The sequence below is a fragment of the Channa argus genome, chromosome 3 (genome assembly GCF_033026475.1).
Source record: "Channa argus isolate prfri chromosome 3, Channa argus male v1.0, whole genome shotgun sequence".
Taxonomy (NCBI): domain Eukaryota; kingdom Metazoa; phylum Chordata; class Actinopteri; order Anabantiformes; family Channidae; genus Channa; species Channa argus.
The window spans coordinates 11341093-11365210 of NC_090199.1; the positions used below are offsets into that span (position 1 = coordinate 11341093).

At 38.1% G+C, this 24118-nt stretch overlaps 1 protein-coding gene across 7 annotated transcripts in view; it reads left to right on the forward strand.

Moving 5' to 3' along the window:
• inpp4b (inositol polyphosphate-4-phosphatase type II B) overlaps positions 1-24118 on the forward strand; it is a 136280-nt gene that overhangs the window by 62385 nt on the left and 49777 nt on the right. For all 7 annotated transcript variants that reach the window (XM_067498315.1, XM_067498316.1, XM_067498317.1 and 4 more), the window contains 4 exons: positions 12171-12282; positions 15217-15286; positions 18095-18242; positions 22963-23093. In XM_067498315.1, the coding sequence (XP_067354416.1) occupies positions 12171-12282; positions 15217-15286; positions 18095-18242; positions 22963-23093 (461 nt within the window). The remainder of the gene's footprint in view (positions 1-12170; positions 12283-15216; positions 15287-18094; positions 18243-22962; positions 23094-24118) is intronic.

Genomic DNA, 24118 nt, shown 5'->3' on the forward strand with positions numbered 1-24118 from the left:
TATTTAATATTCACAAGCAGTCTGAAGATCTTGCAAATTCTGTATTTTAGCACAAGCTTCATTTATGCTGTGAAAGTTGCAGTACCTTGAGAGACGTGTGTAGCCACTTAACAAGGTTAATTTTGTTGCTTTATTTGTTTAGGTTTCCGACCCCAGTAACCTTGAGAAATCTCAAGAGTCGACAGCTCAATGTTGTTTAGAGCATTGCACCAAACAAGAATAACCCGCATCTGTTCTGCTTGTTTGTCCAGTCATGCATGCTGCAATATCCACTGTGACATGTATCTTGTATTAGCATAACAAGAAGCTCATGTTGACTCATAATATTGACACAGTGTGAAGTAAACTGTGAGTTAGGTGGCACTGCAGGGATATGCTGCATTTTGTTTCTGTCTTTTTGTTTGTTTGTTTGTTTGTTTGTTTTAATTCAATTTGTTTTTTGGGGGGGGGGTCACTTACATTTACATAAATTGACACTCCGGTCAGGTGTGTGAGTGTGTTCATAAAAGGAGCTGAGATGTGTGTGTAATTTTGTTGTTTCCGACATTGGAATGGGTGAACACACACATACTGACGTTTGTAGATGTGTAGCCGTGCCTTAATTTAATAGTCTTAATAGTAATAGTAGTAATCTTAATAATAGTTTTCATAATAAAGCTGATTATGTTATGTGCAAAGTCCAGGCCAAGATTAAGTTCAAACATCTGTCTTGTTGCTTTAGCCCACTAATGATATACTGTACCATGGTAGTGTCTTAGTTAAGTGCCAGTGTATATTTTTTCATTTTATATGGATAGTGAGAGATATAAGTACTTCACAGTAGAGAAGAAATATCCTCCCGGAAGTTTTGTCTTTTGCACTCCTTGTATCCAGGAAAAGAAAAAAACATACTGTGGCTGCTATTATTACTACAGTGTACATTCTCTTATTGTTTGCACAATGTTCACATTCCTATAACGCACCACGTTAATCTGAAGTTATATTTGTCAGTGAGACAGATAAGTTTGCAGAACCAGATCCCTGCATGTTTCTAACACCCTGAGAGGATGCCTATGCAGAATGATAACTACCCTCCTTGTCTATGCCAATGACCTGTATCAACACAGCTGTTAAATCCCTTTCATTTACTGGGAATGAGAAGGGACCTCAGTGCTGCCTGCTGTAACCTTATTTGAAGGCTAGTTTGGATAGCAGAGTTATGGCTGACCTTTCTTATCGTGTTTGTTGAAAGAGGCTTTTAATCCTTTACAGGGTGCTAGCCTGAAACTCACCTAGTTGAGATGTAATGGTTAGGTCTCATTCTGTACACACTCCATCAACTCTCTTTCTGACATGTTTGTGTGATGGGAAAAAAGTGGATTACATAGCCCTTTTAAACATAGCATTCATGATGTGTAAAATGGAAACACCTCTGTAAATCGAAATAAATGGAGGTTCTGTAAGCCTCAATTTGGCATTTTTTCCCTTTACCATTTGGGATTACACTCCAGTTTACAGATTTCTGTATATTGTTCCTGTGTAAAAATGTAAATTTAAAAATACAATTCTGTAACAATCACTCAAAAATGGCAAGATCTAAAGCATCCGGTTTGCTATAAAAATGGTATATGTAGGTCATGAAATGGTAATTACTTGGCCTTTGATCTAACACCACTCTCAGAACAGACTTTACATTTTTCTAATCAGATAGTTTGATAGATACTGTACTTTAGTCATCCCAACGGGAAATTCACAATCACTCTTTATCTGTCATTCTTCTGAAGTTTCTTCTTCATGTTTCATCTATTCATTTGGTCTATAATGCTTAGTGGGTATTTATAATGTATATTTTCTGTCAGTGTTTCAAATGAATTTTTTGTTCAGCACGTTTTCTCGCGTTCATGTTGTTGGGGGCTTTATCTTTGCAAGTACATTTACTACCTGTGAAGATTTTCAGAAAAAGGATCTTGCCTTGAGCATTTCAGCATGCACTGTACATGCAAACATGTTTTTATGCAGATGTATTCACCAAGACATGGCCGTTTGTGTGTTGGCACACAAACATGGTTTAACAAGTAGCTCGTTATTCATTTTGTGGGAGGAAGTCTCAACCTGTCATTGCAAATTCTTTGAGGACTTTAAATTAATTTAAATATTACTATTGAGGGCTACAGCAGAGCTTCATCTGAGTATTTTGTGTTTTCCCACATTCCTTTAAAATTCTCTTCTCTTTCTAAACATAAGAATTGTTGCTATGAAAAGGTCACACTAATCTGAAGACTTAGAAACCCGGAAAATGAAATCACACATAGAGACTCATATTTACCATGATACATGCTTCCTTTTTTTGACAGTCTAATAGTAGTGTATACAAGGTATTGACCTGGAAAGAGCTTTACGTTATTTCCCACACTTTTTAGCAGATTGAGTTCGATCCATTCGTTAGAGGTGGAGATTACTTACAAGCTCAAAAACTTCTTCAACAAAAATGTTTTTCATGCCTGTTAAAGTTCTTGGCTAAATGTTAAAGCGTTCGACATTCATTCCTAACATTGACAGGTTCACTAAGCAGTTACATTTTTCCACTAACTTTTTCCACTGCATTTTTTTTTTAATAAATTATTTTATTCATATACTTTTTTGTATATTAAAGATGTTTGGTAAAAAATTTGGACTGATTTGCTTCTCTAAGATTTTGTAAAAGGTTTTCGTCAAAGTTGTGGAGCCAAGATTTCAATGTTATCCAATGTTGTTCAATGTAGATGTCTTGAGCTTTTGATGCCTTTGACTGTAACTAATGTAACAGATGGTATTCATATTTATCAGAACTTACTCGAACTATTTATTAGACCAGTAGATTTAGTTTCTTGTTCTTTGTTTTCATCAAAGTTGTGGAGCCAAGATTTCAATGTTACAGTACAAGCATCATGCATGTTAAAAGTCCTGAAAAGGTGTGAGGCACTATTTAGTTAGTCACAAGTAAAGTATTTAAATCATTCCTATAGATAAAAAGAGCCAATGAACAGCTTGTTGGTGTTGATAATCATATTAGTACTACCATATGGGAGTTGCAAATTTGCAGCATTGTTGATTAAAGAAGTGCCAAGGCGAAACTTCACTTTGTTTCTTACTCATTATCTTGAGAAACAGAGTTACTTTATTTGCTGTCTCACTTCTGCCTTTTATTTTAACCTTCATTCATGGAAAGCCCCTGGTACCTGCTGAATGTGCTAACCTACATCCCTTCCTACTTTTTCGCCCACACTCACTGACCCTTTTCCATCTGTTCTTCTCTCTGTATGTGTGTGTGAGTGTGTGTGAGAGAGAGAAAGAGTGGGGGCCTGCAGGTGTGTGTGTTTTACGGTATATTACTACCTAAACCTGTCTGCAGATCCATTGCTTTCTTACCACATCCTCATTTTATTCCCTCACCGGTAAGAGGCAATGGAGCACAGAACACCTATCATTTACTGCCTACCTATGTCAACAAGGCAATGCAATCACCACTAGCAACAGTAGCTCTCACACTCCATCTCCTTTCCTTCAACTTACACACACACCCCTACACTTTTCTTCCTCTTCAACACACACATTACTGTACATACTCAGTGTTTTCCCCTTCCGTCCTCTAATGGAGGCTCTGCAAGGACTAGTGTTCATTTTGTCAGCTGGGGGGAGGTTGTTGACAAATATATTTCATCACAGCTTTTGTTAACACTGATAGGGACACAGATAAAGACATGTTAGTGCTTTCTCCCCTGAGGTCCTTAATGAAACCTGCTATTCATTACGGCTTGGTTCTATTAGGTCTCTCAGACACCTTGACATAGATCACCCTGACAAAATCCTGTTGCAGCCTTCCAGGTAACAGGTTAAGTAATGATGTAGAGTGAAACAATCACATGCCACACAAAGCATGGGATTGCTCTCTGGATGTTTTTTCTTTTCCTGTGATTTGCCCTCTTTTGTGTGTGAATTATTTGTGCTTATAGTAAGGCTCATAAGTATTATAACAATAATATGTTTTTTTGGCATTTGGCCTCTGTACGCTACCAAATTGAATCTGAAGTGAAGTCAAGACTTTCAGCTTCAATTCAAGGGGTTTGACCAAATGTGACATAAGGAACTGCAGCTATATCAATAAACAATGAGCCTGAGTGTTTGTATGCATTTATTCTAGCTGCAATCTTGTCCAATGTAGATGTCTTGAGCTTTTGATGCCTTTGACTGTAACTAATGTAACAGATGGTATTCATATTTATCAGAACTTACTCAAACTATTTATTAGACCAGTAGATTTTGTTTTTAGTTTTTTGAAGTGTTATTTGGCTCCTTGAGGACACGTTTCGTCTAATCAGTCAGGGGTAGAGAGCAACAACTAAATGTTAAAGAAAAAAATGTAAAGGGCAACTTCACTAATTTTCAACTTGCTCTATGTAGCTATAGTGTAAAAATATAAACTATTTAAAAATATAAAATATTTTAAAATGTTATTCTTCTTCTGGCTTAAAAATTCCCACAGACGACATCACGTGAAGGAGTTTTACATCTTTAGGAGTTCAGATAATATCATCTAGGGGAGCCCTGAAAAAGCAGGTTGACCATGATCACAACCTCCATAGCGTAAGAAACGAGATGATGAAGGTTCCTCCAAATGATGTCATCTGGTGGCGTTTTTCAGCCAGAAGAAGAGCCCAGCTGTTAAGTGCATATCTGACATTTGTGGCTAAAAAGAGTGTTTAGACCTGAAGACTGCAGATTTAAAGATGAAAATAAAATATGAGACTACTGCCTCTCCCTGCTTGTGGCCAGCTGCCTCAGGGTACATTAGTTGGTACAGTATGATCATAATTCATCTTAACTGTTGGCGGTCAAGTTGCACTGTGGGTAATGTAGGCCACATGTTTTTAACAAGGAAGATATTTCTGATTCTGTCTTTTTCCCAGCAGTCCATTGTTCGTCTGACAAATTACTGGAGTGCTCTTTGAATAGACTTCTATATCAAACCACAAAAAAAAAAATCAACTCCCCCATTCAATCAATATGGCTAGTGCTTTCTTTTGATGTCTGTGAATAATAATTCCCTCAAAATGTTCAGTCTCTGTTGTGCTTCTCCACAATTTAAAAATGTGATGTTTTTTAGAATACCAACTAGGCAAAGCCCATATTTACAGTGTCACAGTGTCAAAACTAATAGTAGTTATTAGTATCAGCCTAGGAATTAATTTACATAAGAATAAAAAAGTGAATAAGGAATAAACGGATGTTGCATGTGCGTTGCTTTCACCTTCTTATGCATGAATTTTGCGCACTGAATGTTTCTCTGCATTAGGAATTTACGTTGATGTTAGGTTTTATATTGTACGATAAATCAAGGATTGCTCCAACCTTAACCTGACAGAAACTGTTTAGAAATAAAATCATTTATTTAAATACAGTTTCGCATATTTTGCTTTCTAACTTTAAAACCAAAAACTTTAGTTTTTACATGTCAATATGAAAGTTTAAAAACTCTTAGCTGTCAGTTAGTGATCTTTAAAGGTGCTGCTGTGCCCACAGACAACTCTTTAGTGACACATACAGTATAAGAATCATCCCTGTCTGATCCAACGTTCGGCAAAAAACAAATAAGAGTTTTCCTAAATGCTGAAGTTTAACATAAAAAAACAAAAGGAAAAAAAAAAACGTGAACACAAAATATATGCAGACACTAATCCCTCAAGCACAAATACAGGACAAAAACCATCTCTTTTGACGGTGTTGAAAGCAGAAGCTGTTTTTGTCAGCTGTTTCGCAGTTTGTTGAAAAATAATCATGAGCCTTAGTGGCTCTCTGTGGGGGCATCCACTCTCCCTCGGTTTCTGTGTCATTACACTCGAAACAGACTCTGTAATTTTATTCTCAGTTTTTCAGAATCTGGTACATTCTGTTTATTATTTTCATGTGATGATATACAGTATACTAGCTTGGTTTGACCCCCTACCACTTAGATGTTGATAATGCAGTATTCAGTGAGTAAGTGGTGATGAAGGTAATCGTCTGGGTATATACTAAGCTCTGTGTCACTGCATCAGCTGCCCTCTTCCACTCAACCGTTGTCTACACCCACATTCATTCAATTGTTATTGATCTGCACTCAGACTATATACTCAAAGTATGCCAAAAAATTTCAGAACTAAATGCACACAGGGTTTTGTGATCACTTTTTATAGTGTGTGTAGCTCAGACTGTTGCACACAAAGATGTGCCTGTGTGTTAGTCAGGTGAGGTGAGAAATGAAAAATTAAGCCTGTATGTAATTACATTTCTAGCTGTGACTGACAGTTACTCTCTGTGCTTCCTCAGTTCAGACAGAACATCTGGCCTTAAATCCAAATTTAATTATTTGGTACATAAAAAAATATCTTAGATTAGATGAAGGATTTGCAAATTTTTCCACACATTTTTTTTTTGCTGGTACTGTGTGTATATTCAGTGTAATAAGTTCCATATCTGGCCCTTTAATCAATAAGCAGCAATTATAGCTTTATGTCTTTTTAAATATGTATTCACAGATTCAGCTTGGCGGGAAGTTTGAAAACTTCCTTTTTTGGGCCTTTCCACAGATTCTCTGTCTGATCTTTGGCTGCACCATTCATGGACAGTTGGAGACTGAAGCAAACTGATTAAGTGCCATAAGCCACTCCAGCATTGTCTTGAGTTTTTGCTTCAGGTCACTGTCATGCTGAAAGGTGAACCGTTTCATCAGTCTTGGGTCTCATGCACTGTGGAGCATGTTTTCTTCACGTTTTTCTGCATATCAGCTACCACTCTATAAACCTACTGTGTGACATTTTTTCTTTGACATTTTGTGACAGAGGTTTTTTTTTTTTTTTTTTTTTTTTTTTTTTCAAATTTGCTTCCATGTGCCATTCCTTTTAGAACATGTTTGGTTCCTTTCATAGCTGTGATATGGTTTTAGTATCAAAACAAAATCTATTATAGACTAAAGCATTATAAGCCTATTCTTGGCACCACCAGTTGGAAATTTGAAATATTATGGTAAAATTTAAAATTAAAACCCCATGTTCCACTGTGAAGTACTAAAGTCTTCCAGATTCTGCAGAGATAGATTTGAGATGCAAGAATAAGGATCTCAGCGAAATGAGTTTTATAAAATTAAAGATTACAGCAGGTATAGAGGCTAATAGGGGGACAATCCAATCCAGCTCATTATTTTTGAATTAGACGCATCTTTTCAGTCTCATTATCACCAGCGCCTCTAGTCATTCAGCCAGTCCATATCATCATCAGCACTGTGACCTTGGGTGACATTGTGGAACAATGCTTCTTGCAATAAAAGAAACACTTCTTCTCACACATCTGTTTTTTTATTTTAATTGGCCTGTTGTAAACACAAAAGCACATGAAGTGAAAGCAGTTAATTGACCCTTAATACAGTGTCATTCCATCATTCAACTATTTCACATTACTGCACATATTTACAGTTTTACATACTGTATATGGAAAAATACCATTCAAAATATAGGCGGCTCAGTGGCAGAGCATTGGGTTGGGATGCAGGAGGCCGCGGGTTTTAATCCCACCCCACCAGCTGTGGAACCGCTCAGCCACCAAGGGCCACCTTGGTGCTGGTCCCGAGCCCGGATTTTAAAAGAAAATGTGAGGGTTGTGGCAGGAAGGGCTAAAGTTGCAGAACACATTCTGCTGTGGCGGAATGTGTCAAGCCAAAAGCTGTTGATCTTGATCATATGGAAGCATAGGTTCCTTCTTCTTCTTATATTTTATATTCAGCAGTGTTTTCTTCTCTAAAGCTACTGTTAAAGCTGTGAAGATGTGGATCTGTGTTTAATGATCAGTGTTGCACAAGGGATTTTCTCATTGATTATCTGTGTTACTTTGCTGCATCAACAGCTTTCTCATCATATCTCCCTCCATCTGAATTTCTTGACATTCTGCAAAATAAACAGATGTGTATTGATGCCACTTGTTAAAGAAATATCATCCTTTCTGTTTCCCCCCTTACTTTCTTCTGCTAAAACTGCTCGGACTGTTTCTGACACTGCTTAAGCACCAACATAAAAGTAAGTGTAGTGTGAAGAAACATCTCGTCATGCAAGAATAAAGCAGCATGTGTGACTTGAAAAAAAGGGGACGTGTAAAACTCACAAATTTAGTGCAAGTTTGCATCTTGCCCTGACATAGCTCCTGCTCTGCTTATTAAAGATGTATTAAGGCAGACAGTTGTTTTTTACTTTGCATACATATTTATGTTGTAGACATTTATCACTATAGTATTGCCAGATAAATCAGCTTGTTTTGATAGAACATTTGATGCTTGCAACCTTTCAAACATAAAATGTGCTGAACATTCAGTATTGGTAATGAGCATGCAGTACCAGTGCAAAAGGTGTTTTACTTTAATTTTGGATTCAGGCTGAATGTATATTTCCGTGCAAGTCTCTTTTATCAAGACAAAATCAGGGCAGTTTTTTTTTCTGGGAACACATTTCAAGTGGACCAGAGAAACCAGAAAATGTGTGCTCAGTTTTGGGTCCCCTGGTGATTCTGGCCAGCTCTATGAATCCTAAAGTGTAGACTAACTGATTGAGTCAGTCTTCCACCTGAGAAATGTGCACTGCTGCTAACACATGATAATGTCATTCATCCTAAATAAAGAGCAGGACCAACGTTATTACAGTCCCATGTCCTAACATCTGTCCTCAGTGAAAACTAGCCGGAGCTATATTTATCTCACCTGTCCAGCTTTATATAGGCCAAGAAACTTCACTTTCACTGCTACCCTTAAAAGGCTGTTCCATTGTTATTTCCTATGTATGATCCTGACAATTAGTTATGTTTGACCATTAACACCTATTCCACAGCAGAACGCATTAAATTGTCCCATTGGACATAAACATGTTATTATTTGGGCGGGGGGGGGAATAAAATATTTATTCCATTCCAGGTCCTGGTGTGTATTTTTAGGTTTCTACAGATGAAGCTAAGGCCTTGTGAGGGGAAAAGCCAGTGGGGTTTGGCTTCATTTCTGTGGATGTCAGGTATTTTCCTCTTTGAGTCTTTTCACACCAAAAAGCCCCTGATGGCCTCAGAGGTATTGCTGCTTTGATGTTCTTTTTTTTTATGAAGTCTCCCACCCAGGGGCTGTTAAATTCAAACCTTTTAACATTTTTGGACCAATTGCCATTTCCTTGGCTCCACTCTGCAAATTTTTCCATCTTTTGGTCAATAAGGTACCAGGAAGAGCAAATTTTTTTAGGCAGTTTTCCCCAATATTTATCTCTACGTACCATTTGTCGTCAACTCCCCAAGATTTTTCACACTGCCAATATTTTCCACTTCCAAAGAAACAACAAGATGAGCAAAAACATAAACCACCTCTAGCAACCTTCAACATGAGTGTCTGCCTTTCAAACACCAACCAAGCATAGTAGTAGCCGTATTTAGAGCCATTAAAAAATAATGATGGTAATTGTGATAAAATGGAAAAACTGCAAAGACATAATGTGGTCAGGTCCCTGCTACAAAGTAACATACATTAATCAAACCACTCAACCTGAAAAAATAACTGTCTTTTTTTCCCCCGTGTGTGGTTGTTTTACGTTTCACCAAAGTCTCTACTGGCAACCTTTTTAGTTATTAGCAAAAATGTGCAAAATTTCTCTTTGTAGATTTGAGGGTTCATGTCTTTTTGTCATTGTTAGGATTAGATTTCTTTTCATCATTGTTGTTGTAGACGGATTCTTACAAGGTACTGCATGTCACTTCACTTATCTTTCGAATGGACAGTATGTTTCGTAACAGTGTAACAGAAGTTGTATATTGGGCAAGTTAACTTTTCAAGCTTGTTTTTATCTTTAAAATCAAATTTGTTGCACATAGCTTCACAACTAAGCAAGCATAATGTAGAGAGCCTCCTGCAGTGTGCTGATTCACTGAACCCTGACACAAAGTGGGAGGAGTTGGTCGTACACTACTATATATTTTCCCAAATGTCTTTTACAGGATAATTAATAATAATTAATAATTAAAAGTTATTCCGGTTAAATTTCAGACAATTGGAAGTAAATGTATGATTTGACACTCACTACAGATCGATTTGTTTTTTTAAACAATTTTCACTGTATGTTCCTATGTTGGAAAATATGTTTGCAAATTCCATTAGAGGCCTTCAAAAGAAAATAACTGTTAAATGTAAGGCACTTCCCTGATAACTAATTAGTTTTTGAATTGTGCCAAATTTACAGCAGACATTTTAAGCACATTATTTTTGTCACTTTAACAAAGCCATCTGATTAAGTGTCATAAAAGAGATCCTGGTCCAATTAGATAAAAAAACATGGGCTTGCAGGCAAAGAACAATCTGCAGATTTGTTTCCATGCCAGTTCTAACAGAAGGAATTAGAGGGGAGGAAAAGGAGGGGATCTGAGAGGGGAAGGATTGGGTAGGAGTGGGAGACAAGGGTTCTTTTTCATCCCCCAGCTCTCATCAAAACCTTCAAAGTTAATTTGAGGTCAGTTCATGTGGCTGCTAAAAGACTGTTGTTTGCCAAAAAAGGTGTGTCAGAGCAGGCCAGACCTGCTGTCAAGATGCTTTTCATTGCTTGATTTTAGCAGAATTTGTGCAGTACAGCCAGCAATGAGATGGCATAGCTAAAACAAATCATCTCTGTCCCTTCGAACGAGCTGCAGAAAAACTATTTTCCTGGCAGACAAAAATATGTGAAGATGGTATTTGAATAGGTGCTGAGTTTATGTTTGGCTGCAAATCAAAATATTCACAGTATTTCTAACAAAGGCACATGTAAGTCATCTTAAACCAATTCTTTTAAAAAAAAAAAAGCCCCCTCGCTGTTTAAATGGAGGGTTACATTAGTAGATTGAGGCAGAGCAATCTAAAGCGTAAAGGGCCACTGTAACCCCCAAGGTTTGCCCAGAGATGACTGTTACTGAATGTGATGCATGTTAATCTCCATTTCCTTGATTATGTGTGGGCCACTGTCAGTACATACTGTTCAAAGTCAGGGTGACTTTCTTTTACTGTGCTTCAGTTGACTGTTGCACAGAGAAACAGAGGGTGAGAGAGATGATGAGGAATAAGGGGGGAACGGGAAGGCGAGTAGAGGAGTAAACACCGAGACAGGTGTCTGGCAAGGGACAGTGATTAGATTTATAAACCTACCAATGTTACTGTCTCTGCGCAGGGACTGCTGTAAGACATTAAGCACTAACTGAGGCTCCCAGTTTCCCGCCACAGAGACACTTTTCCCTCCATCTCCCCCCTTGCTCTCCCTCTGCTGTAGCACCTCATAGTCCTCCCAACCTTTTCTCTGTGTCTCTTCTTCCTGTTCCTCTTCTCCCTTGGGTACGATTAGATTTTCCTCCTCGTATCTGAACAAGATGGATTGGCTTTGAAAGCGTTCTTTCTGCTTCCATCATCATCCTTGTGGTTTCACCTCTTCAGGCTGGGGTGTGTCATCTTTTTCCTCAGTGTCCCCAGATCATTGGCTCGCACAAAGCATCCAATATTTTCTACGGCTGGAGTGGAACTGAGCGCATTATGGGCGGGTCTGTTAAGGTGATCAGATTTGCTTACACAATGCCCAGGGACTATTTTTCATCATTTAAGAGAGTCTGTCTAGCTGCCAATATTATAGATTTTCTATCAGCTCCTTAATCATGGCACCATGATTGGGAAAGAGATTGGTTTGGCTTCTCAATATGAAACCCCTGGTTTCAATTTCATGTCTGTCAAGACACTCTGCCTGGGTTATTAGATGGTTGTTTGAACAGTTATACGAAATGTTCCTTCCTTTAGCTCCATCAGCATCCCACTGGAGCAAGCTTGGCTTTATTCTGCATGCAGACTCTTCTGCAAAACCTGTCAGGGAAAGCAATTGCTGCAGTACAAGCGTCCATGTCCTGACTCCACTTTGTAGCCAAACAGCTTAATAATTTCAAAACCTGTTCAAGGCTGGAAATAAGCTTATTAGATTTGGAGAGTTGGTGGGGGGGGCAACAACACAGAGATTAATATTTATTACACTGAGACCCGTAGAGAGTTAGTAGCCAGAGGAAATGATCATTCTACTGAGCAGATATTTCATTCAACAGGAAAAAAAATAAAAGGGGGTTATGCTGAATGTATCTCTTTGTCTGTCTCCCTGTAGGTCATCTGATGTTGCGTGTGCAGCTGGAACAGTGGTGGTGAGTCGCCTAAAGATGGGGGAAATGGAGGAGGTCGATGTAGACAACATCACCACCGACATACCATCGCAGAAGGTAAAACGGCAGACTGAATAGACAAATCAGGAGTCTCCATGCACTAGATGCCTTGTGCGCTCTAATGCGAGGATTAAACTGGCACTGCTCAAGTCCTCCAATGGGATTAAACAAACTTGAGTAAACTCTAATGGGGATTTACAGGATGTGTGTGTGTTTAGCGTCTGTGTCCATGAGTACACTCGTTTTTGTGTCTCTGTCATATATAGAAAAGATTAAAGAAAGATCAAATTAGCATTCTGACACTGTTTGTGTGGGATTTTTGCAGCCAGTCCTCAAACTTTTTTATTTATTTGACCAAGATATTTCCTACACGTAGCTTTCTTGGTGCTAGCTTCCCCATTTTGAATCATACAACGCAAATTGTTTAACTGAGCTCTGAAGTGACTCACAATCATGGGAGAAAAGGAGGAAGACAGAGTATTCTCCTTCAGAGATTGACAGGAAACCAAACATTGTGTTGTGTAAATTGGAGTGCCAACGCACCTGATTTCAGTTTTCCATACATTCCACATTCCTGGAAAATAGGAATATAGCTGTGAAAGTCTGGTAAAATATTTGAATACTAAAAGTAAAGAATGAGCTTTAATGCTGTTTCTGATTTACTTTCACCACAGCATTGCTGTAGAAAGCAGCGGTGAGACCTGCAGTCATTGCCTCCTGTTGACTTGATATTTTGTGTATTTGTTTTCATGCGTACGTGTGTGTGCATGTGCGTGTTCATGAATCACTGTCTTATATAATTGACCAAGGGCTTCTACATGGCTGACTGGTTTGGGTTCTGCCCACCACTGTTGCTGGTGAAGGGAGATTCCCTGCAAGGCTCCAGAGTGTCACTGACAATCTGCCCATGTCATCTTGATGATTGTGTTACTGTGTGTGTGTGTGTGTGTGTGTGTGTGTGTGTGTGTGTGTGTGTGTGTGTGTGAGAGTGTGTTTTGTCACAGCAAATTTCCCTTTGTGTGTGGCATTTTTGTTGTAGAAGATGAGGGGAGGAAAGAAAGAAGGAAAATGACAAACATTAGGGAGGGCTCAATTGAAATTCTTACATTCGCAGGCAAATGTACCTTTAGGCAGCCTGACACACACTAGACTAAGGTAAATTGAATGACAACTTCCCCGCAAGTGTTTGTTTGTGTGTCTTTTGAGGGGTGGAGGCACTTGTTTGATCATTCTGTGTCACCGCTTGGGCACTTGCTACTCATGAATATCCCACTGACCCTGCAAAAACAGTCAGCTGAAACAAGACAGAGACTCCAATCACCTTTGATCTGATCTCTTTACATATTTTACTCATCAAAGAGTCAATGAACACATGCTGTCCACTGCTTACAATTACAATGGGACTCCTCTCACAGCTGTAGCCCTTGGCTCATTGGTAATACTTCAGTATCAGGGGCCTCGCTTGTACACTCACTGAAATTGCCAGTTAGCGGTCGTTCAATGGAGACATTTTATTTTTGGGCTTTTGTGTGTGAGAGCGTTGGTGTTGGCTGGGTGTCTCCTTTATTTAGGATCACTTTCCAAGCTGGGAGAGGTGAGGGATTCTTCCTAGCACTCATTAAAGTTCTTTTCTGAGGACAGGTTTGGCTGTCTAGCTGCATTAACTGGTTCATCAGACAGGGCAGAGCCAACATCCAGATAGCAAGAAAGATGGTGGTCAGTAGTAGTGTGTTTGTTGTTTTACCATTATCTGTGATCTCATAAGTCCTGCCTACTAACAAGATATCATTTCCACACCCACTGAGCACAAGCAGCTACACTTCTTTTGTGATGTTACAGGTTCATTGAAAAAAGACAGGCTTCATTAGGTAAAGTCAAAAGTTTGAGGCTGCTTTTGTCTAGTACTGCATGAAATCAAAGACTTATTTTTTTTTTGAGCAGCAAATGTTCCACAATTTGCAAATGCACATGCAAAAACAGAAAGCTTGATAAACATAGCAACAATAACTACGCGGTCAGGGTTTCCTGGTAAGTTGAAACAGTGATGTGTGTGTGTGTGTGTGTGTATATATATATATATATATATATATATATATATATATATATATATTATAATAAAAATATTTGTTCTGTTGCCCAGTAACACATTATAATTGACATATTACATTACAAACTGTGTAAGTCCCCATCTATTTTAGGTAAGGTCAGTTATACATGGAAACACATAGAGCACAGAAAAACCTTGTATTACCTCATTCTTTTTTTTTTGCAATTTGGAATTCTGTACGAGCAGCAATCTGTACCATATGTCACCACATAGTTGTTGAAAATTTACTGACGGGGGGGAAACTACAGTATGGTGAGTTGATAAAGACTAAAATGGCAGTGGAGGTAATAAATTACCAACCCAGCACCCAATCAGTGAAATCACAGCAGGTGTTTTCTTTCAGCTGTCACCTGCTGTGATATCACTGATTGCAGTGAAGGCCGACGTAAAACATAGCTTGAACATCTGAAGGGAAAAGAGAGCAGTGCAGCAGCTGTTTGCTCTTTGTGGTTTCATGTGAATCTAGTATTTAAATGTTGGATTTGCTATATGCATAAGTAGTCAGTAGCTACTTTATGCATACAATCTTTGTGCTGAAAGCTACAACAGGTTGATTCAATAAAATAAAATGAGATTGTTAAAGGTGAACCACAAGCTTACAAAAACACAAATTCCCACATTTTTAAGAATATTTAAATTTTCATTTCAAACAGACTAGCTCAATTTAACACAGTTTTAATGCCCTAACCTCAAGTAAACCACAGTTTCTGTCAGATATTATATGGTCGTTGGCTTTGTCGAATCACACAAGTAACAGGCATGATCAAAGCCCAATAGCTCCTCAGAACATTCTTCACCATTACTGCAGTTATTTTGAAAAGAAGATTTTGATGTCAAGTAACAGTCTCGCTCTGTCTCTCTCCTTCTGTTCTTTTCCTTTCTAGTGTCCCTTGGTTTGTGAGTCTGCATCCCATGCCTGTGTCGACAGAGAAAATAATCCACTGACAGGCCCGGGTATGATTCACAACCTGTTCACCTGTAATTGCAGCATTTCTTGTTGGATAACATGGCAATCACAGATAAAAAGAAAAAGATGTCTAATTTCAATTTTGCCTTGTTACTTACGTACTTATCTATATTTTTTGACACCTTTCAAAAACTGTCATCAACTGTCTTTTAGAATGTAGCATTGTGGTTAACACATTTAATCAGCATTGAAGTTACCTTGAATAATTTTACCAATAACAAGAAATTCAAATCCTATTTGATTATAAAAGTTAATATTTTTTACGCTTTCATTAGTTTTCATGGCTCTAGGCAGCAAGGAAGAATGGTTGGGGATGACTCCCAATGAGGTGAACCTACTTGTTTCAAGACAAAGATACCATTTTGTTGCAGAATATTAATTTTGTGGCAACACAAGAAGCTTGCACTCTCACTGATAAAAAGAGAATTGTAGAGAGTGAAAGACATTGACAGAAAAAGGATACACTTGAAAAGGTCATGACTCATGCAGTGTTGAAACTTCACACCCCTTGTTTCTAGACTTGAGAGACTTGTATTAATTTGTTCCACATATCCAATGTCTCTTTTATCCAGATTTCCTCTACATCCCTAAGCTCTATAACAGCCCCACGCCAGTTGTCATGGTGTCATTGTCACTTACTGTTTCCACTGTGATTAGCTAGTGAACTGCAGCCATGTTTGCAGGTGCACATCTGCAGCCCGTCAAAACAATACCCTCCCTGCAGACCCTGCCGGATTGAGTAATGCAATTTAGTCTTCCACTTTTATTACCTTTTAAAATGAGCATACAGAGAGCAGGGAGATAGCCGAACCCACACATAACACATCCCAGGAAGTCATTTTCTAAAGAGGTGTCAGGAAGGGAAACTGAGGCGTGTGATTGGTCGTCAGATTAGTGTGGTGGTGGGGTGGAGTTCAGGGGTTAATCCCCTTCTCTGAAGGAGGTGGAATTCAGCAACTGTCGCTTCTCTGTTTGAGGTTGTACCTTCATCCATATATCTCTTCCTCCCCATTTATTTTTGTCATCCGCTTCACTTCACTTTAATCCTCATGCCAAAAATATCTGAATATCCCATTTCATTTAGATGCAATAATGAATCCTTCCTGAGGTCATTCTAGGGCCAATCTTAACACTTATCATCATCAAATTCAACGTCAACTTCACCACAGAAAAATAATAAGGAGCCTCTCTACAGCTTACTTGGCTCACAGTTATTGCCCTTCAGAGGATCTCTATTGTCTGAATGTTTATGGGTTTTTATCCACAAAAATTATGATGCAAGAGGTTTTTATGTAATGAGCTTAAGTTAGTCTTTTCAATAAGATGCCTTCCAAAAATGTGTGCTGTTGATGAAGAATATACAGTACCTATATATCTTGTGTGATAGAGAATGATAGAAGCACTTTATATGCAAAGGTTTAGAAGTCACTTTTATGGAGCATAGTTTTCTCTTTTAAAAGATAGTCTTCATTTTTTTTAATATAACCTCGCCAGTCTATTAGTCATTGTTTCTTATTGTTTTCCTATATCCTGTCTATGGGAACTTGCTAAAAGCCCATTTATTTATTTCTTGAGATGAAAATCCTTCATTTGGATCATTTTTTATGGCTATGTTTAAATGGCTTTAAAAAGCTGGTCACTGTTTTCAAATATTACTTGAACTGGATTAAATATGACAGCAACTAAGCAAAAATATTCTAGTGAGAAGCTATGTGATGACAAGGCTTATTATCATTTGCACATTTTTTGGACATTTGACAAAATTGTTTTGTTTGATTCAAAACTCCAAAAGATATTGAGCATTGCTCTTTTGAAACAGTTCTTAAAACCAGCAGGGATAATTAAGGTCATCTTACTACACACACACTTCCACTGTAGTGTGCATTCTGGAATTCATCTGAGAGACATCACTGAACACTCAAAGAGAAATGATGTAGCAGCTCTGCATGTACAGGTGACTTTGACTGGGGCCAGATTATAGTACAGAAGTAAGTGTTTGGTTAGGAAAATATTCTCTGTGCTTTCAGTAGAAGGAGAATTGTGGCCCCTACTTGTGAATTCAAGCAAAAACATTTTACTGGTGCCATGCATGTTTGACTGCCTAGAGCCAGATTGTCAACGTTTCACACAGGGTGCTTCAACTCCGACTTATTGAATGACTTCCTATTTGACTGCAGCTCTGGAAACGAAAAGGAGCAGTAAACACTGTTCAGGGTGCACAGCTTTTTGCCCTCTGCTGCCAGCATGCAGATAAGAGCATTAGAGCTGTTTTTCATTCCCACTCTTCGATTGCTGCTATTAGCCACTCTCTGCAAAAATGAAGAAGATGGGGCTGAATTTTGATCTGCTCTAATGGTAGAGCTGGATGGTGGGGTTACCAAGTAAAGTTTCAGAATGATTCAACTGTCTCCGCCCCACTGTTGTACAATAAACAAGCAATTAAAATGGAAATAGAGGAAAATAATAAGGCCAGATTAACAGGGCAAGGTCTCTGAATTATTGTATTCTAGGCTGACATGCTGCCACTGAAAAAGAAAGAGGGAGAGACCCGTGAAAGATGAGAAACGCCTTATCTATGGCAGACACAGTTATTGATTATAGAATTTAATTTGAGCTTCATACCTCATGTGAGTTTTGAAGAGTTTCGGTCTGTGGCGTCCTTGAGGGTGCCAGCTGTCATAGTGATATAAGAGCCTCTGTTTTCCTTTTGTGAATACTCAGAAATATAAGAATGTGATTCATTTTCTATCATTCTCTTGTCATTCTTCCCTTCCCCCATTGTGTCCCCCTCTTAGTGTTCAGGAACCCGATATGCAAGGTGTACAGATTTCAAACAGTGGAAAGCAAGTGGATGCTTGTGCGGGAACAAATGGAGGAATGCACGTTGTCCTTTAGCGTCCCCAAACAGCTGCTCTCACTGTACATTCAGGAGGATGTGAGCAGGTAAGTCTTTTTAAAATCATTGTTGGACGTCTCTGCCAGATTTATCATTCCATGGCTTATGCCTGCTTGTGCAGGTATTAACTAATCAGCGATGGGAGAAGTGGCTGTTTGTTGTATGTCCCTGAGAAACATAAAATAAGAACTGGAAAGTCCAGGTACAGTGACAGACTGTGTATTTAAGGTTCATCTTTGGTTGTGACAATCTCGAGGTAAACAGCAGAAATAGGTTGTTCATGTTGGAAATCAAATTTAGTTTGCACACTTCCAACGAAATTATTCGCCAGTGTTGAAAAGGCAGGACCAGATCCAACTTTTTCTCTACTGGGACCTGTGGTGCCATTCCCAACTGAAATAAATGTACCTCTGTTGTATCCGGTTTTAAATTGTAACTTGCTAACTAACTTTTGTGCACCCAAGTGATAACCTACAGTTCAATGTCGATTCACATCTGGAAACATACACACAACTGTCACCCTCAGTTAGTACCCACTACCACACACACACACACACATATACTGAGACAATCAAAGACCACTAATTGACCATTTCACTACACAGACTTTATTATTAGTTTACTTGACAAACAGATGTACTGCAATCTGCCCAGACCATGGTTACCACATATCCACTGTGAGAATCTCTACCCCTTCTTTCTGTTTAAATAGAAGATGATCAGCTGTGCAAACTGATCATTTTTATCACAGCTAAATTAAGAAGGCAATTATGGAATATTTATGAATCTCTTATCTGTATAATACAGCTGACTACCATATACAATGTTTGTTTATTAATAGGCATGTGTACCGTATCTTGAGCTTGGTCGCTTAAGCACCTCTCCTATAATCCTCTTGAAATGTCTTTCTCCACGGTGCCTCTACGTTTAGCTGATTCTGTCAGCCAGCCTCACACTGCTGCTTGCTCTGTGTTTTTAATGATTCAGTTAGTGCTGCAAAGTTGTGAGTGCAGTGGCGGATGGTGGGTGGCTAAGTTTGCTTTACCACTCTGAGATAATCTTGGGTGTTTCTTTCTTCTGCTTGCTTACTTTGATGTCTTCAGTCATGTTCTGATCTAACTCTGCGAACACAAAGGTGGCTGATATTTCTCCCACAGTGAGGAGTCGGTGACTCAACGTGTGTGTGTGTGTGTGTGTGAGAGAGAGAGAGAGAGAGATAATGAATTCATGTGTAGAGAGTGTGCATTGCTATTTAAACCCTATTCATTAAGAGCTGTCTGGTTTCTCATTAACATAAAAAAAAATCATGTCCTATCTTTTTATCTTGATAAACAAGAGCTGTAATCATATATCAAGATCCTACCGGTGACATTTTAACATCCAGCTTCACTGTTTCGAATTGTTCTGTACGTCGTTGATCAGATTAATGACTTTGTGTTGGACAGAGCTGTTTTTTTTACAAGGTGCTGAATGCATTGTTAGAGATTTGCTTTTAAGTCCTCTCATGCAGGTTTTATTGACCCAACACACAAAGCCCACTGTGATTAAATTGAACAGGCCCTATAACGCACCATGAAATAAAGGTGCCCAGATGACAGGTCTTTGCTCTTTGAAGGAATTTGTTTTGTTGTCCCAGGGATCTTTCTAAAAACATTTGAACATATTTCCATGTCTAATTTTTGCAACATATTTCTGTTAAAATTGAGAATGAAATGACATTAACTTCTATATGTCCTTTAGTCCTAAAAATTGATTTTTTTCTTTATCTGACTTCTTTTCTTCTGATTGTTCTCTATAATACCGTTTTATATGAAATTCGTTCATGCTCAAGTGTATTTGTTTTTACCTACTTAGTTCTTGTCTCGTAGTTTATATATTTTCCAAGATAAGGTGGTTTACAAGGCAAATATAATAAGCTACATTATCTATTCGAATAAATTCCTTTTTTATTAAACTTGTAAGGATGCTCAGACAGAAATGAGCTGGGACAGCAATGGCAGGGTCAACTTTATGAACCACATCTTAACACACTACACATTGTAACTGGCACCAATAAAACTCTGACCCAGGTTACACATGCACAAAATAAACTATTGGGTGGGAAAGTCCACTTGAAACATTTAAACAAAAAACACTCTAATTAATTAGATCACTTTTTCGTATGTCTGTTTTAGTTGTCATATATACTGTATAATTGCATCTTTACTCTTTCCAGTCAATAGTCCTCTTTATAAGCGGGCAGTACCCTATCTCTCTACCACTGCCTTATAAGCTCCATTAAACAAGCAGTTTATATTCAGTATTATTTTGTCCCTTTTGTAGTTGTCACAGTGGGATCATCCATCCCGACCTCCACTATAGACGTTCCATCGCACGTACCAGATCTCTTACACCAGACAAAAGTGTGTTTGACATGAGCAGAACGAATCGCAGGAGGTATAATCAGAGGATACAGATTGTTGTGGATGTCTGCAATCTGTTAAAGAACAATCTAGTACCATGTAACATGTGGCAACCCTGCCCATTGATTAGTGAGAATGGCCCATTTATGGTATTAGGTGCGACATCAACCCAAGTGACTATGCTGGAAACAATGTATTTGATTGAAACTAGGGTTTCAAGTGGACCCACTCTATCAAATGTGGAGTGGGTCCACTGAGACCTCTCTAGCTGGGAAATCTACCTTAATGCTGTAGCATGCATTACTGAAAGAGCAGTATTATTTCAGTATTTGTCTCTCTTTTTGCTTGTACAAACTAAAGTTGGTTACTTTATTTTCATTTCATATAAGGATTTATTTAAAAAATGTTTTTTTTTTTGTTTTTTGTTTTTTTTCAGAATTCTACATCCATCACTGGTCTCTGTTTAAATGTCTTTATAATTACAGTGGTTTTAAGCACTAATTTCACATATGCTAAAAATAAACATAATGTGTCCTTCGCAAGTGCTTTATATCTGTGCTGCTGACCGTGCTCATGGTAATCTGGAATGCACTTACTTTGTTAGGAAGCCTTCTGCCTATCTTTCTATTTCATAAGCATAACTTACTTAAAACCACCTGCAGAGCGTGTCGGCACAGCCGCCCAGCATGTGGTGCCTCTCTGGCTGGAGGTTGTTTCCAGCTCAGGTTTCTTTAGAACTACAAAGAGGCAAGAGATCTATGTGATCTGCTATTTGTTTTGTAGCTAATTTAGTTGTTTTTAGCCAGAATAGGGCTGCATCTTCACATGTTTTTTTATAGATGTTTGCTGTATGCACTGTATATATCGTGAGCTGATGACACACTGGTCTGAAGATTGTATTTAAAGAATCAGTTCAACCAATTTATAAAAAAACTGGGATCCTTTAGTGGCTTTCACCTTATGCAAAATATTACATACATTTGCCAAGGTTTTAAAATATTTCCTGTTGCCATCACAATGCAGCAGGTTTGTGAACTGGATTTTTAAGGCTGCTGCTGACATTCAGAAGTTGACAAAATCGGATAACAGTGTATTAGAATTAGAGCACTAACATAAGATTAAACACAAGATTTATTTTTATTCATCTACCAGTGTTGTATTAAACTGCAGCAGGAAAATTGCACAGAAATTCATCAAATGGAAATTTTGCTACACACAAGGAAGAATGAGGATTCAAACATTTACTAAAACATTGTGGGTGTGGTCATACTGTACATTGTTTGACCTTGACTCTTGGATTCATCACCACCACCCCTCCTCTCGTTCTCTTTCTTTCTCCCTGGAATCATTTTCATCGCCCTCTGCTGTGTATGGAAATACTTCAAAGTAATCTGAAAATAACTTATTTACCTGGAGGAAACCAGGAAATAGTTTGGGGGAGTTATCCGTGCTTTGTTGTTATAGTTGAGCTATAACAATGAAGTAACTGTGACATTGTGCATTCAGGCAGTTACGGTATGCCTGCTTCTAAAAATAATCAAGTATTTATACATGTACCTTTTTATTTTAAAACATACATGTACAGTACACTGAATGGAATGTATAAGACATAATCACCAGAATTTTCATTATCATGAAAGCAATGCAGTCAGTATAGTGGATAATGTAGTTTTAAGCTGTGTAGACACAACAAACTGCCCTTGACCTCAAATGTCTGTAATATCCATACAGTTAACTTTGCATTAGATTTCTGAATGATACCTGTTCATCTGATGAAGCCTTTTGCAGTACATGCAAATGATGGGCCAATGAAAGTACAAGTACTTCCAAATATAAAATCAGCCTCACAGACACACATTCATGGCCACTAATAATTTCTGAAGGTCTGAAAAAGTGCACAACGAATCTCTTTAGTGAGACTAGTAAAAACTGGATGGTTTTGTTATCTGCTTGATAGTAGAAGAATAATACGAGCAGGGCACGAACGTGGATACAGAGTGGTGAGTAAGTGGGCACTAGCTTGTAGCCCAAGGTTTAGAAATGTGTTTAATTTGGCTCAGCACGGTGCTTTAGGATGTTACTGAGCATGTATGTTTGTCTGCTTCTGTACGTACAAACGTGTGTGTCTGTTTTATCAAGATTGTTGATCATTTTTTGTGATATAACTAGAAATTAAAGGAGTTAGGCAAACATGGTTATGACTTAAATTAGATTTTATTATCTTTATTTTTTTTTCTTTTAATGACCTGTAATGAACAGAGAGAGAGAACAGTAAGCTAACAAGGATTCTTTGAATTTTTCGATGAGCTGTATAATTTCAATGAAAACCCACAAAGGTTTTCATAGATGTGTTATTTATCTGCAGGGTGCAGGATCTGAGGGAGCTGGGTGAGCTTTCTCCTCACTGGGACAACTTAAGGATGGAGGTGATGACTCGATATGGAGGAATCATTAACTCCTACCAGGAGACTTTGGCTGAACTGGACAAGGTCACTGGTATGACTGCACTCACTTAATGTTATGCTCATACCTGTGTCCATACATGAATTCATGCACGCACATATGTCTTTTACTCAGAACATGGTGCACGTTTTGGTTTTAATTAATTACCTTTTTGCTGTAATGCAAAAAAGTACAATACTGTGCAACATATTAGTCAACTAACTGTTTTCAGAGGTACAATTAACATTTGTCTCTTCAATGTTGTTAGTGGTGAGAGTAGGCTCTTACTGTAATATGTAGTCCCTAAATACAGAAGACAGTATGAAAGTAATTAAAGGAGTGAGGCATCCTGTTATAACCTGATGATGGCTCAGAACACTGCGGTGGCCCCAAACCTGTCAGGTTAAGTCCAAAAAGGGAGAAATTGATGGATGGTTTCTGGATGATTTGTGTCTATGGAAAGCTTAGTAAGAGGTTGTTTCATTTATCTACTTGCTGTCAAAGTGTTTCCATAGTAACTCGGGTTTCATCAAGGTCAGTTGAAATAAATGTGCCCATGAACTCCTCAGTGTTTTGTTAATGTAAACATTTGCGGCAAACCTAAAACGTGGAACAAATCTCTGCCATACACAAACACACACGACTCTTTCACCACATTTACAAATACTCAGTCTTCTACTTGGTATTTCAAGTGTTTTTTCACTATTTGTTTTTTTTTTACAAATGTTTTGCATAATAAAACTAATCCACACATCTTATTAGGGTTTATCTGGTTTTCATTTGGCCATGACATTCAGCATGAGCTTGCCAATAATAATGGGGTGTTTAAAACATATTTGGTAATTTATTGGTTTAGATTAAAGCCTCAAAAGCTAGAAAAAAAATAGTATTACTATAAGTAGAGTGTACTGTACATAAATGCGGTACTATTATGTAATGCATATACAGCCCTTGTTCTCCTCACTCACGCACAGGGTCTCGCAGACACAGACTCATTTCTTTGTACAAAATAAACACCCAAACTAGTCTCTAAATTATTATTAATGAAAATCTTAGCTCATAAATTGATCATCTACCCA